At 45.5% G+C, this 15,397-nt stretch overlaps 1 protein-coding gene across 3 annotated transcripts in view; it reads left to right on the top strand.

Moving 5' to 3' along the window:
- Positions 1-15,397, top strand: part of LOC307200294 (acid-sensing ion channel 2) — a 383,251-nt gene that overhangs the window by 308,949 nt on the left and 58,905 nt on the right. For all 3 annotated transcript variants that reach the window (XR_013832361.1, XR_013832362.1, XM_079948800.1), the window contains exon 2: positions 8,088-8,238. Coding sequence is in view for 1 of the 3 variants with exons in the window: in XM_079948800.1 (XP_079804926.1) it covers positions 8,088-8,238 (151 nt within the window). In the remaining 2 variants the exon portion in view is untranslated. The remainder of the gene's footprint in view (positions 1-8,087; positions 8,239-15,397) is intronic.

A 15,397-nucleotide genomic window follows, 5' to 3' on the forward strand; every position in this document is an offset into this window, starting at 1 on the left:
ACTGAAATTACTTTCTCAGAAAAAAAATAAAAAATCCTGCTTTCATATTTCCTTGCAAAATGCACATTTGTCCTCATTTGACTATAATATCTCAAATCTTCCCAGTTATTGGTGCTGATAACTACATTTTCTGGCAGTTTAACATACACAGGTTATAGGAAATTCAGCATTTCTTGGGGCAAGCTTGAAATGCCTTAATGTTGAACCTTGATTATTTTACTTTGTAGTGCACGGTATGTTGCCATGGTCCTAACACGAGTGTTGGAAGAGCCTAGCAAAGCAACTGTGCCAAATAGAGAGTAGAAGAAACAGGCTTACAAAGTCCTGTCTTGGGGCTGTTTCACACATGAACATATATCAACTACATGGAAACGATATAACCGGCTAACTTTTATGTATGTGTAAATACAGTATTGCAGGAATAATGACACAGATAACTTTTCACATCACAGTGTTTTTTTCAAATGGGATCAGTTCACCCATTCAGCTGCCAGTCGTCATATGAACAGTACTCATTTGATGTATATACGTGTGTGTGTGTTGTGTATGAGCCAGCCCTTAGAAATCCACTTGATTTTAAGTCTTGCTGACCGTCAGTGGTGGCCGTGGGTTGGATGATCTCTCAATAGCCCATCTCTGGTTCTTGGATAGCTTCCATGTTTTCATCAAAACCAATACATCTTTGAACTTATGAAAAGCAGGGTGAACCCTCCCCATCTCACATTTCTGGATTAAAACTGTGACCTGCGTGGTGGGCATGCTTTGCTTTTATCCACACGCTGGGCCATGTATAATTGAATCCGTTTATAAAACTGCTCTTTAAAATGTTAAACCTCTTTCCCTTGAAGGTCTTTGCCATCAATCAGGTTTGCAAAGAGCCTCAAAGCAGAGGATCAGCAGAGGCTGCTGTAAGAAACCCTTAAGCAAATGTCCGTCACTCTGACCTCTGACATTTTGTGAAGGCAGAAAACAATAGTCCCATAGAAGGTCGCCTTGTTAGATTAAGTGTAGCTTGCTCAGAATGGCACCATGACCCAGGCCTGGGTTCCCCAATTAGCAAATAGGTTACAGGCTCTGCTTCCTGCTCAGGTCTTCTCTCAGGAGGGATCCAATTCCCTTCTCTGCTCTGAGGAAGAGCCTGCAAAAATGTCAAGCCAGAGACCTAACACAGCATCACTCATGCCTGGAAATAATAGATTGGTGGCATAGACTTCTGAGCATCCTCCTATTCCTCAGATGTGAGGTAGTCCAGGTCTCTGTCTAAAGATCTGAGCAGCTATTAAACATCTCCTTGTATATTTATTATATTTGCAGCCTACCTTCTTCTCTAGTTCAGGGCAGGATGCTATAATGTCATCAAGGATTTGTCCTTACTATCCCCAAAGGACTCATAATCTAATTTCCCAAAGATCATAAATCCTTTTAGGAAACAAAGGAGGGCATGCAAGCAAGCAAGCAAGCAAGCAAGCAAGCAACAAAACGAAACCACTTAATTAAACATGCCTTTCATGACTCTTCTTCCAAAGTGCACCTATGTTCCCAGTATACTTGTAAGTTTTATTATTCTGCCCCAGAATGGGCATACTATATATAGAAATCTCCCACTTTGTATACTGTATAGTCTGTCCTTAAATCCTTCTGATGTGAGAAGGAGGGACACTGTGCAAATCAGCATTAGCAGCAGAAGCTAGAGATGGTGGTGCTGTCAGTTCACCTTGCGTTTTCTGCCGATACCATAACGCCATTATACAAATCTGTTGTGCAACTGCATTTGGAAAACAGTCACACATGCCAGCTTCCAAATAAGAAGGGTGGGGCTGGTGGCACACGGCACATGATATCACATGTGTGATGTCACCACATGGTACATGTGACATCAGGATGTCAGAGGCAGAGCTGAGCTCAGCAGAAGTGCAGCAGCAGCAGCACAGCTTCAATGGTTGCATGTTTTCCTGCTGCTTCTGCCACCATCAGCCTGGAGCTGCTTCCAGCCTCCTCCATAGCAGCAGGAGGAGCTTGAAGCCATGCCACACTCGGCTCCATGCTTGGCCTCTACAGGAAGGCTTTGGACTTTTTGGGGGGAGGAGTGGCACCCTCCTCGAAAGTATGGGGGGGACGAAAGGGCTCAGCCCCTAGCGCCCTTGAATACTGTGTACCATTCTGGTTGCCTCACCTCAGAAAGGATATTGTAGAGTTGGGAAAAGGTTCAAAAAATGGCAACCAAAATGATGAAGGGAGTGAATAAATTCCCCTGTGAAGAAAGGTTGCAGTATTTGGGGCTTTTAGTTTAGAAAAAAGGTGAGTGAGAGGTACATGATAGAAGTGTTATGAAACTGTGCATGGCATGGAGAAAGTGGATAGAGAATAGTTGTTTTCCCTCTCTCCTAGAAGAGAGTTGTTTAGGGGTTTTATGCAGCCCTATTCCTTGTTCAGTGCCCTTGTACGCTGGCTGGCTTTGACAGTCATAAAAGCTAGAAAGTGCTGATGTGGAGTAATAAAGTCTTTTCCCCCACCCCACAAAACGGACTTTTCTAGGAAGCGCAGTTGTCAATTTCCCCACAGTGCGGTGCTTGGGTTTGTATTTATCTTTGACCTAGCTGGGTGGGATGTCTGCCAAGCCCAATATTATCAAGGATTCAAAATGGCAGGTTTAATCTCCAGAACATGACAGACATGATGAGGTCAGAGATGTGGAGAGCAGCAGAGCCCATAAAGTTGTGGAAGGGGGTGTGTTTACAGGGTGTGTGTGTGTGTGTGTGTGTGTGTGTATGACTGAACCGTCCCCTTGGGGCGACTTGTCAAGGAACTATGGGATGTTGCATCTGAATCAATTATAGATCCTTTTGGGGTTTTGTCGGGAAGGATGTTGTTGCCTACGAAGCGAGCTTTGTTTAAGTAAGAGCTCATCAAGGCCTCAGACAGTGCCTGAGGCAAAGAGAGGCGTGGGCTGCCATTAAGATTGTTTTGCCTGAAACCTAGTCCAGCACTCCAGACAAGTGGCTGTAAAATACAGACTCTTTCATGAGGGATAACAGAGCCTGTTCCACTGCCAGAAGGGCCATTTTCTGCCAGCTCTCCAGTGGTTTTCTGGAGCAGAAGGAAACAGCTCCCCCCCCCCCCCGACTGCTTCTTGAATGGGGCCACCAGTCTGTTGCCATGTTCCACCTTCTGCCTAGCCATTTGTGGTGAAGAGAGAAAGGGGGCTTTTTTACCCAAAAGACAAGAGTCATATAAATTTTAATAAATAAAAAATTAGGCAGAGTGCATTTTCTTCCTCTCTGAGTAATCATAATCACCGGCCAAACATCTGGAATTGAAAGGGGGGGGGAGAGTCTTATCTTATCCTATCTTATCATCTTATATCTTATCTTATCTTATCATCTAGTAAGTAAGTAAGTAAGTAAGTAAGTAAGTAAGTATACTGGCCTTCATTTGAAGATCACAGGGCAGTTCACAACATCAAAATACAAAGTGAGACAACAGAATACATAGAAAACAAGAACAAGAACAAACCAATCACCTGTCTCCCACAAATACAGTTAAAATGCCATACAATGCCAAAGCTCTGGTTATAGAGAAACTTTTTTGCCTGGTACCTAAAGATATATAATAAAGGAGCCAGGTGAGCCTTCTTGGGGAGAGCATTCAACAAACAGGAAGCCACCACAGAAAAGGCCCGTTCTTGTATTGCCGTCCTCTGGACATCTTGTGGAGGAGGCACACAAAGAAAGGCCTCAGATGATAATTGCAGGATCTGGGTCGGTTCATATGGGGAGAGGTGGTTCTTGAGGTACTGTAGTCCCGAGCCATTTAAGGCTTTATAAGTCAAAACCAATTCTTTGAATTAGGCCTGGAAACTAATCCGCAGCCAGTGCAGTCAAGCCAGGATTGGTGTAACATGCTCAAACCATCGTGCCCTGGTGAGCAACCTGGTCACCAAATTCTGCACCAGCTGCAGTTTCTGAACCATCCTCAGAGGCAACCCTACATATAGTGCATTGCAGTAATCTAACCTAGACGTTACCAGAGCACAGATGACAGAAGTTAGGCTATCCCTGTCCAGATAGGGGCGCAGCTGGGACACCAGCCAAAGCTGATGGAAGGCACTCTGTGCCGCTGAGGCCACCAGAGCCTCAAGTGACAGCAAAGGATCCAGAAGTGCCCTCAAACTACATACCCACTCCTTCAGAGGGAGTTTTTGGTCTGGATGTGTACTTTCAGGGCATGTTTGCACTTCCTCTTCCCTGAGTGGATAGGGAATAGAAAAGAAAGAATGAGTGAGGTTGTCCCTGAACAGAAGTGGTTGAGCCTCCATCCTCCACCCTATCCAGTCTGTAGGGATGTCTGGAACACAAGGAGCCTTGCATTCACCTACTTGGGATGTCTGGGAAAACAAGGGGCCGCTTTCCACAACAGCAAAAGGCTTTGCTTGACTGCTGATTGCTATAGAGGGCCCTTTAGAGGTGTGCTAAATCACCTCTCCTACCATCAGCACAATTTAGCATTGCTTGAGTGGGTATTTAAAAAGAAATACGGAGCTAATATTCAGGCAGCAGTTGAAGAAATTCTAGCGGTCAGGCTCTGAACAGCTAAGACATGCATGGGGTTGTAAATTAAACAAATTGCTGTAGTCATGGATGTTTCCCCAAAGTGCTAATTGCCTAGAATGAAGACTAAACCTATGTTAGGAAAACCAGGGGTGGGCTTTTTTCTCAAGATCTCAGCCTGGAGTTGTGATAACACTTTCACTTCAGAGAGGGAAGCATCCTCAGTGCCACCACAGCATCCAGTGCTGATGCTCATAATTGCCATCTTCAATCCCCTTATTGTCTTTGAGCAAAGACCGTGACAAAAGATGTCCTTAAGCCCATATCCCCCTCACAGAGCTTCACTTCTCAGAGTTCCCTGGGAAGAGGGATGGATAATTAAGCCACTCAAGTAACTGTAGCTCTATGAGGGGAATAGGAGACAAATGTGGATTGGGCAAATGTCGACAAGTGGTCTCATAATACAAAACCAGGCTCCACCTCCACCAAACTTGTAAAGTGCTATGATACCACTATAAACAGTAATGGCTTCCCCTCAAAGAATCCTGGGAAATATCATTTGTTAAGGGTGCTGAGAGTTGTTTAAAGACCCCTATTCCCCTCATAGGGGGACAAATTTCACATTTGTCCATCCACGGGGTGGGAGGGACAGGGGTGTTGGGCATGTTCTGGCTTGTTGTCCGTTTGTGGAATGCAGCATTTAGGTTCAACAGGCCTGGCCCGCAGGGACCCACATCGAGACTGAGACCCAGTATGTGACCTCAGAATCTTCTGCAATATATAGAAAAACATTGTGACTGATTTATAAGAGCTGTAGGATAAGTCAATTTGGAAAGGGTTCTCTAGGAATCTATGGGGTTTGCTGGATCAAGAATACATCAGAATATAATAAGTACAACTCTCTTGTTACGTATTTTTTTGCTAAAGCAGCAGCTTTTTGGATGAGAGGCAGGGAACCATAAAATGTGACTTCTTGAGAATCTCAGCTTTTCTCTGTCTGCCATTATTTATTTAAGCAGCTTTCAAGCACGTGTGTGTGTGTGTGTGTGTGCTTGAAGGTATGTGTGCAATTCCAAACCCATGCTCTCATTAAAGCTGAACAAGATTTCAGTGGCCAAGGGATAAAGTTTCAGTGCCTATCCCCCACAACTCCTTATCTATGTTAGGATTGTCCTACTCAAGTGTAGGACCCTGGTAGAGACACATGCCCTACAGGCATGTTCTCTCCCTCCTGGTCAGGTCGTTTGGGAGCTTCAAAAGCTTTCTTCAGCCCAAACATCACAGCGACTGATACCAAGTGGCATTAGCATGCTTAGGATCCTGCAGAGTGTTAGCAGTTTCGTAACAGAACTCAGTAGCACAGCATTTTGGCTAAACTACCTTTATTTACATATAATACACTCGGAGCATTCTGACTTAGCTCCTTCCTCTTTCTTATCAGACAGCAAAGAGAAAGAACAAAGGACAATAGTCCTACATCACAGAAACACAGTAATACCAAACACCCTGTCTCTGTCACTTCCCACTATGTGGAATGAAAACATACACTGTCATGTGATAGACAACAATCCCATGACTGCAAGCACAGAGCAAGAATCCTAACAGTCCCACCCAGTCACTAGGTGAAGCAGAATAAATTATGTTTACTGTGAAGGACTGTAGAATCATGTTTTCAAACCAAGAAAGAAAAATATGCCAATGTGCCTGATTTGCATACTAAGTGCAGGCTGGCAAAATCCAACATATTTGGTGTGGGATTTTGGTCTTTGAAGGTGTTCCTTTTTAATCTCACAGAACACACATGGCCCTGACAGACAAGAAAAAGATTGAGAGAAAAATCTGCAAGGGAAACTTGTGCAACTTGTGCGTGAAGGGCAGGCATGCGTTGCTAAACACATAGTGGACACGCGCTGAAGAGCCATGGCCAATTGGGGCTCTGTAGCGCATCTCTCTCCCCCCCTCCCCAAGTGTTCAGGCACAAGTCTACCCTTCACGCTTTATGCATTTACTGCAGGAAACAACGCTTCAGCTGCAGCAGGGCTCAATTGCTACGTAAAGTGTGCAAAGAGGATCTTTCTGGCTTGGCTTGGTTGGGGTGTGGATCCAGAGAAGCCAAGAGACTTGATAAACAGCCTTTTTTGTCTCAGTGGCTGAGGGAAATCGCAAACAGCCTCCTTAAGGAGGACCCAACCCTTTGTGCTGTGAAATCTTTCCCTTCTTCCCCAGACTCTCTTCTCCGCAGCGTGGTGAGGCAGCAATTGAAAAGGATATTAAGAGTTACGTATGTATTGATATGGAGAATGCTTCTGGAGTCCAGGAGCATAAGCCGCTGTTTTGTTTGTTGGGAGGTAAACAATAGCCTGGTGGAAATGTGACGTCCAGGCTTGAGTCGCTTCCCACGTTTCTGGTGTGTCCTTTTTGAGATGGAAGCAGGGTCAGGGTCAAAGACCTGAGAGTATCTACAGCAGCTCAGCCCCCCCCCCCTCGCCTTGCAGCAGCTGCCACATCATCTCTCTCCTTCTTTGATGGATTTCTCTGCTTCCAGAGGTCTTTTAGGGTGCTATGTGACAGATTCCCTTTTACTCAAGTATGAGTGGCACCTCCATGTGGAGAGATCTGGTTGTTGTTGCTGCTGCTTTTTGTCTCTCCTTTAGAAACGCTAACCCCAGGGTTTTTTTTCACCCGGAACTCAATTCTGGAACCTCTTAGGTAGGCACCATTTATAGTGAATTCTGGCACCTCTTTTTCTAGGAAAATAGCATTGCCTAACCCCCCAAACTTTGCAAGATGTTTCTCATGAAATAACCGAGGTGTTCACAGATTTGCCAGAAACACAAGGATCTGTCAAATCAATGGTGCTGAGGAAACACATGAGTAATTAGTTTACCTCAGTCAAGTGCCTTCCACAAAAGAAAATAACATGTGGAAGCCCCCGCGGAAGGTGTGGATTTTAGAAATGCTTAAGAGGTGGTACATTTGGGAGAAGGTAGAAATAAGCAGTGATGAAAAATACAGAGCTATGCCTGTACTGTGTAGCAAAACTGTCTTGAATGTAAAAACTCCACAAAAGGGACTTGCGATAAAATGTTGTTGTGCGTAACACACCCACACCCACAGAGTGCTCCTGTTCAAGGCTAAAGCCAGTTTTCATATACAGTGGTACCTTGGTTGTCGAACTAAATCTGTTCCAGGAGTCCATTCAACTCCCACAACCGTTCGAAAACCAAGGCGTGGCTTCCGATTGGCTGCAGGAGCTTTCTGCATTCAGTTGGAAACCGCGGAAGCCACGTTGGACATTCGGCTTCCAAAAAACATTTGCAAACTGGAACACCCACTTCCAGGTTTGCGGCGCTCGGGAGCCGATTTGTTCGGAAGCCAAGCCGTTCGACAACGAAGTTACCACTGTAATTGTAGAGTAGGAAGGGTGCCTCCCCTGCAAACCAGTTGCTGAGACAGTTCTTTGTAGAATCAGGTTTTTTGGAACCTATAGGCCAGCAACAGTGTCACTGAATATCTTTCTTCCTCTCTGTGTTTTCTTAGGTGTTTACGAAATATGGGAAGTGCTACATGTTTAACTCAGGAGAAGATGGGCATCCTCTGTTGACCACATTCAAGGGTGGGACAGGCAATGGCCTGGAGATAATGCTGGACATTCAGCAGGATGAGTACTTGCCAATATGGGGAGAAACAGGTAAGGAGAAGACTCATTGTGTTTGCCTGTCTGATTGCCAGGTTCTTCATCTACCCATTTATTCATTTATAGCACATTACCACACTCTTCAGTTGCGGAAAGTCTCCACGTGTGGCTCACCAAGATCAGAAATAGGATTTTATCTACATACTGGTCTGAGTCCCCATCTTCATCAATTAGGCATGTCAATTTTGTGCCCTTTCGGCCCTAAAGAACTGCCCCTAGCCATGACAGGTTCCTTGGCCTTGTCTGACAGCTCCGGAACATCTTCTTCTTTATCAGTACGAAGATCAAATTTTGTGGATTTATTATTGGGCCTCTGCATACCCTGCTGTATTAACTTCCTGCCGGTAGCCTTTTTATCAGATCCAAAGCACATTCAGCAGACTTTCATTGCCAAATTCATCCCAAGGCTGTCAGACACTTATTTCTAAGCCGCTGTTCAACTCCTTGGGTAGCCCCCTCCCATGTCCTTTGTTGCTTTAGAGCAGGCTTTGCTGCTCAAACCAAGATTTGGCAAGATTTCCTCCACTGTGCAGCTCACGCACCAATCCCCTATTCCTTACACTGAGAAAAGCCATTTTGCTGCTCTCCAGGTGCTGTCGGACTCCATTTCCCATCAGCCTCAGCCAGCATGGCCAGTGGTCAACGGTGATGAGAGTTGTAGTCTAGAAACATCTAGAAGGCTCTGTGTTGGTTACCCCTGCCTTGGCACCTGGGTTGGAGGAGAGATCTGCAACTTGGAGGAGACTGATCCTATGGCTCCTGGGAGTCAGGTGTTCGCAGAGGACCAATCCCATGCGAGTGCCTGCTTCTGGCTCTCCAAGATCGGCATCCCTCCCTCAGCCTGAGCAGCTTGCTGTTGAGGAAGGCCCTCCTCGCTTCCCGCGGCTCCAGGCACTTTCTACCTCTTTAAGGTTGAGGCGATGAACTTTTCCCTGCACTCAGTCCCAGCATGCGACTCTCCTGAGAGCATTCTCCGAACACCGCTTAGCAAAAGAATTCTGCCAGGTTAAAGGGCCAGAATTGCCACAACTGAGGCAAATCTATATCTCAGGGCAGCCTGCCCGCCCCACTTCTGAACAGCATATCAAATCTTTGAAACAGGCCGAGCCTGTTGGGTACTATCCAAACACACACACACACACACACACACACACACACACACACACACTAATAATGAGGATCAGCTATATTGGTTGCCATAGCAACACTTAATTTGGCTCTTGGCGCACAAGATAAAAAGGAGTCGAGGATGTCCAAATATTAGCATAAAAATACCGAAGTGGATTTTTGGTATGAAATCCACTCAGGCATGGGCTGGTATCTAAAAACTAAGGCCTTCCTCACCCCCCACCCCCCACCCCCCAAAAAACATTTTTATAGTTTACCATAGATAGAAAGCAGGGGTCAAGGATGCAGATTTAAACTCTCCCTGAAGCATAAGTGACAGCAGGCCTCCCCAGCCTCATGCCCTCTGGGTTTGGGCTATAACTCCTGTTATCCCTAAGCATTGGCTATGCTGGCTGGGGCCGATGGGAATTGTAGTTCAGGGGAAGGGAACCTCTGACCTCCATGCCTAATCAGGCATGGCATGGCTCCCAATTTGACCCATGAGGCCATTTTCTCTCAACCACAACCACCTGCCATACACCTGGTGTCATATGTGATGTCATTTGTGGAATAGGTAAGGGTGTGGCTCCAGAGAAACAATTGGGAGCTTCAGGTGAGCTCCCAATTCCTGTTTTGCAAGCAGGGCTCACTGACCAGCGCTGACAGTGAGCCCAACTGCAATTGTCAGCACTAAGATGTTCCCTATCAGGACCTCCCTGGTGTAAACTCTTTGAAATTAATGGACATATCTACCAACAGTTAGGCATGAGTAGAACCTAGTTAGATACAGTACCCTTTTTTGTTTAAAAAAGAATAAAAGTGAAATTACTGGGGCTTCAGGGTGACAAAAAAAAAACCTCACTGTCTGCTAGTTCCCTGTGGCTTGAACATCCCAGTTGAAATCTTACCTCTGCCATTAACCCACCTTAGGGCTGTTTTCTCAGTCGCAGCCCATATTCCACCTCTGGAATGGAGAGAATAATATTTGTCCGCTTTATGGGTTGTTGATAAAGAATGCTAAGGACTGCTTTAGAAATATGTGCGTTTGTAGAAATCTCTTGACTTTAGCTCATCTGGAATGTAGCCTGCTATGCAAAGGTAACAGTCCTATCTGTTGCTCCACCTGCTTTGCTTCACCCACCTCTGGAAGGTTGCCCTCAAGGAAATATGACCCTCCTGCTGAAAAAGGGTTCCTTGCCTCCCTGACGTAGTGAATCTCCCCCTCAACAAATATATCAAATTGGGCAGAATTATATTTCCCAAGGCTCTCTGCTTCCTTAAAAAGACACATAAGTTTCTAATCCTGTGGTTGCTAAGAAGTGTGTAAGCAATGCCTGCTGAAATCTCAGAAGTGCAACTAATGCTGTTTCCAGTGTTTGGAGCATCCCTTCGTTGCCTTATGAGGCCGATACTTCCTCCCATGACAGGCAAAATTAGAAAAAAAAAGTAATGCAAAGACTAGTTGATTTGGCTTCAGGTATTGCATTGCAATGTATTTTGCATCTCTCCACCTCCTCTTAAAACCAGACATGGGGAGATCAAGATGATATTCAACCCTCTAATCAAAGAAGTGTATATATAACTGCAGGTATCAAGTATCATTGCAAAAGATCAGTGTTCAAGGGGGACTTTGCTTAACAAGTGTTGTGGCTTTCCAGGCATTCTTCAAAACAGGCATGGATGTGTCTATGTTGTTTGCCTACAGAACTGTGCTCTGAACACATCTCAGGTGTTTAAGGAAAGTAATGTGTAATGAGCAAGGATATAGAGATTGTCAGAAAGGTGAGGAAAGCCAAGGGCCTTAATTTGCTTGACCAAAACTTGCAACGATAAGTGGTTCACAGATGCTAAATTTCCATAATTAATCCGTTACAGAGAATTCCTGTTTTCTTCATGCAGCATTTTTATTGGGATAGTGTGTGTATGCTTGTGTGGATATGAGACACATACTTTGCCAGAACCCTTCTCTGCTGCGTAAACTGAGTGGAGTCCTCTGCCTCTCCCTGCCAGTAGAAGCTAGCCCTTTAGCTTGTAAATCTCTGTGGCAGCTCCCTCTTTTCTAAGTAGGACTTCATGTTGGGCTCCTCTATTAAACTCCTCCATAAAACAACCTCAGCCAAGGCGCCAACAGCCCTTACAAAAGGAAGGACGTGGCTCTCTTCTAAATGCTGTTAAGAGGCTGCATTACCAGGTAGCAATATTTAGTCGTGGCCGTAAAAAAGTGACAAGGTTCCTGATTTATGTTTCTGGGAACATAAAAAGTCCTACTGGATGAATAACATCCTTAAAAGTGCCAGCAGCCAGAAGGATAAATAAACCCTGGGGGGAGGAGGGGGAGGAATGTGTTAGCTTGAAAGCTTGTCTCCAAGCCAACCCTGGTTGCCCTTGACCTTCACTGAGGACAAGAAGAGATGTCACCCAGAGGAGAGCATGCAAATGTTTTCTCATCTCGTTGCGTCTTGGACCTTTTCCTAATGAATGGAGAAACACAGGCAATTAGCTGTGTTTTCCCAAAGAGAAAAGGTCAGGGATGTTCCCCCTCTTCTGTCAATAGCCCAGCAACCACAGAAATGAGTCACTTCGGGCTGGTTCAAGACTTGCCCTGCTGATGGCCCTTTGATGCAGGAGAGGAACAGGTGGGCACACCCCCTCCCACACGAAACTTAAGGCAGGGGTAGTAAGCTGTCCCCCAGATGTTGTTGAACTCTTATCAGACCCAGCTACCATGGGCCAGTGGTCAGGCATTATAGGAGCTGGAGTCCAACAACATCTGGAGGGCACCCCATTGGCTGTCCCTCATCATGTGGCCCCCACACGTATCGAACCAATGATCCTCCAATGCACACTCTACTTCAACCTTGGCTGCCCAGATGTTGGATTGCAACTGTGACCATCCTGAGCCAGCATAGCCAATGGTCTCCTGTTGTCTAACAAAGTCTAAGGGCCCAGGATTGCAGAACACTGAGTTGTGAGGCAAGCACCCCACAGTGGTGGAGACTTAGGGGTGATAGCTGAGAATCAAAATGGTTCCTGAATCTAATTGGCAGCCAGTGCAGTCAGGCCAGGATTGGTGTAATATGCTTAAACCATTTTGCCCTGGTGAGCAACGTGGCTGCTGAATTCTGCACCAGCTGAACTTTCAGAACTGTCTTCAGATGCAGCCCTACATATAACATGTTGCAGCAATCTAAGATAGAGGTTACTAGAGCATAGGTGATAAAAGTTAGGCTATCCCTGTCCAGATAGGGGTGCAGCTGGGCCACCAGCCAAAGCTGAAGGAAGGCACTCTGTGGCACCAAGGCCAGCTGAGCCTCAGTAAAGCAGCCAGAAGTACCCCCAAGCTGTGTACCCACTCATTCATAGAGAGTATAGCCCCATCATCATCATCATTTTTTATTTGTATGCCGCCTTTCCACAGATAAAAAAACAATGCTCAAGGCGGTTTACAGCATGACAAGATTTACATAATTACAAAAGTCATAAACAATAAATAAACCACATCAAAAAATATACAACCAAATGGGAAACAATTTCCACATAAATCTAAAACTAAGAATACAGCATTAATATCACAGTTTAAAATGACATAGGTAAAAAAATAACAACAATTTAAACAAAAAACTAAAACTAAACAAAACAGAGCCCTCTCTGCCCAGCAGCAGCAGCGGGGGCAGCAGTCCTTTAGAATAGAATCATAGAATCATAGAGTTGGAAGAGACCATTTATAGAGCCCATCAGGCCCCACCCTGGGCCAGGTGCTGAGTGGCAGGACTGGGGCCCTCAGGCACTGAGCAGAGGAGTCCCCATCAAGAGCAGGCAACCTCCCATAGGGAACCACCCACTAAACAACCCTGAGCAAAGGGTTTATCCAAGGCTCCCCGCAAACCGAAGACCTTTCAGAGACTTGCTTTTAAATCTGTCGAGTCCAGTGTTAGCCAGTTGCATGCCTCTCGTTGCTCACAAGCACAGCATAAGGAAAACTCAAGTGGCAGCAGGGTTTTATGAAAGTGTGTGCAGTTTGGAGAAAGTGGACAGAGGGGATTGTTTCTTCCCACTTTCATAAGAGCTGGGGTCAGTCACCCAATGAAACTGATCATCGGTAGGTTCAAGACAGACCCAGTTTATAATTGACTTAAAGAATTCCCTGCTGGTTCTGGATGATGTGGCAATGGTACCTGGCTTAGATAGCTTTTAAAAGGGGATTACAAATCACAGAGGAGACGGTGATCAGCAGGGAAAGAACCATAACTCAGCGTTAGAGCACATGTTTTGTGTGCAAAACATCCCATGTTCTGTCAGGTATCTCCAGAGACAGGTGGATGCCAAACAGTTATTAGTGTAGACAAGGATCCACAGAACTCCAATGGATTTCAGTCTTCTCCTTGTTCATTGCCTTCTTTCTTTCCTTCTATTGCATGGTGCTGATAATGCCAAGGTGGCAAGTTTGAATCCCTTATGGGACAGCTGCATATTCCTTCATTGCAGGGGGTTGGACTAGATGATCCTCAGGGTCCCTTCTAACTCTATGATTCTATTCTAAAGGAAGTTTTTTCAAAAAATCTTGGCCATTGGGGTCTGGAGTGTGTATGTTTGCCAACCTCAGGGTTCTTGCAATCCCCGCTTGTCTAGATCAATTTGGCTCCATACTGCTGGAGTTTAGGATCAGGGTTGCCTAGTTCTGTTCTACATGAGAGACTGGATAGGTCTGACAGGGAAATGAGGAATCTGTTTTGATCTCCAGGGTAAGACAAACAGCTGGAAGCTAGCCCTACATATCCCAGAAAGGAGAAGTTTGGCCCAAGAAGTGCAGGGTGGACTGACTCAGAGCCCCTTGGAAAGCAACTGCTTTGAGCCTCCTCCAAATTCTTCATGCCTGGAGGGGGCGGGAAGGGCGATAGGAAGTGGTGGCAACTCTACTATATACTTGGGAAGCAAAATTGGCCTACTCTGCAATACAGGTGTGCAAGGAAGGGGCGTAAGCAGGCTCTCCTGAGTCTTTCCCTTTTTGTTACACTTTGCGCCTACAATCTGGTATTCTGAGGTGCCTTCTGCTAAACACAGAAGCCTATTTTAGCTATGACAGGTAGTGGTCACTGATAGACCTCTCTTCTACGAATTTGTCTAATCCTCTTCTGAAAGCCATCTCTCTAGGAACAAAGGGTTCTGCAAAGGTCAGTTGGGTTTCAGCTGTCTTGATTGTATTACGGTGAAAATGATTTCTTCCAGCTTCAAGGGGCAGCCTCTCCTGTGTACTTGAACAAATGCAGCCATTACCAAAGCTGTTTTGCCCTTTAGTCGATCCCTCTTTCCACTGAGTCATACTTTGGCTTGGCACTCCTTCGCCCACCAATCTTCTCTTATGGCCTCAGGATCCCTCCACTTCCCTTGGGAGCAGTAGGGATCCTTCCTTATTCCAGGGCAGGAAAAGGTTATCTAAATAAAGATTTTTTTTTTAAAAAAAATGCAGCTCTGTATCACTCTCATGGGTCCTAGGAAGAAGCAGTGGAACTCAAATGGAGTGAAGAATTTATTTCATTTCTGGTGATGGGAATATTTTGCATCTGACTGGACTCTTACCAGATTAGATAGCAGCTCTCTCCTACATCATCACTATGCACAGGTTATGAGTTGCGGTGTTCACTTAAGAGTGCAACCTTAATATTTTAAAAGAAGGCTTCCAGAACTCCCGTCTGCACTTGGAATGTTTGAAAACATTCTGTGACATCGCAGCTGCTTAGCTAATGGCTGCCAAGCAGCCATGATTTCCCTACCTTTCTGGGTACATTATAGCTGCACTGTGTTAACGGGATGAGGTAAGTTTTGGAGAAATCATGCTGCAATAGGATTTTCTGGATGGTAGCCAGAGCACTTACTTAGCACCATCAGCATACATAGGGCAGATTGGGGGCTGGCAAAAGAGCAGCTGGGGTGGGGTCAGGGCAGAGTCAGGCAACAAGGTGGTTCGGAAATGCCTTTGCTGAGAACTCAAGCCTAGAGAGAAGGACTTGCAGTAAAAAAGTGGCTTCATAGATAGAGGAAAGGTATG

The sequence above is a fragment of the Podarcis cretensis genome, assembly GCF_951804945.1.
Source record: "Podarcis cretensis genome assembly, chromosome: 13".
Taxonomy (NCBI): Eukaryota; Metazoa; Chordata; class Lepidosauria; order Squamata; family Lacertidae; genus Podarcis; species Podarcis cretensis.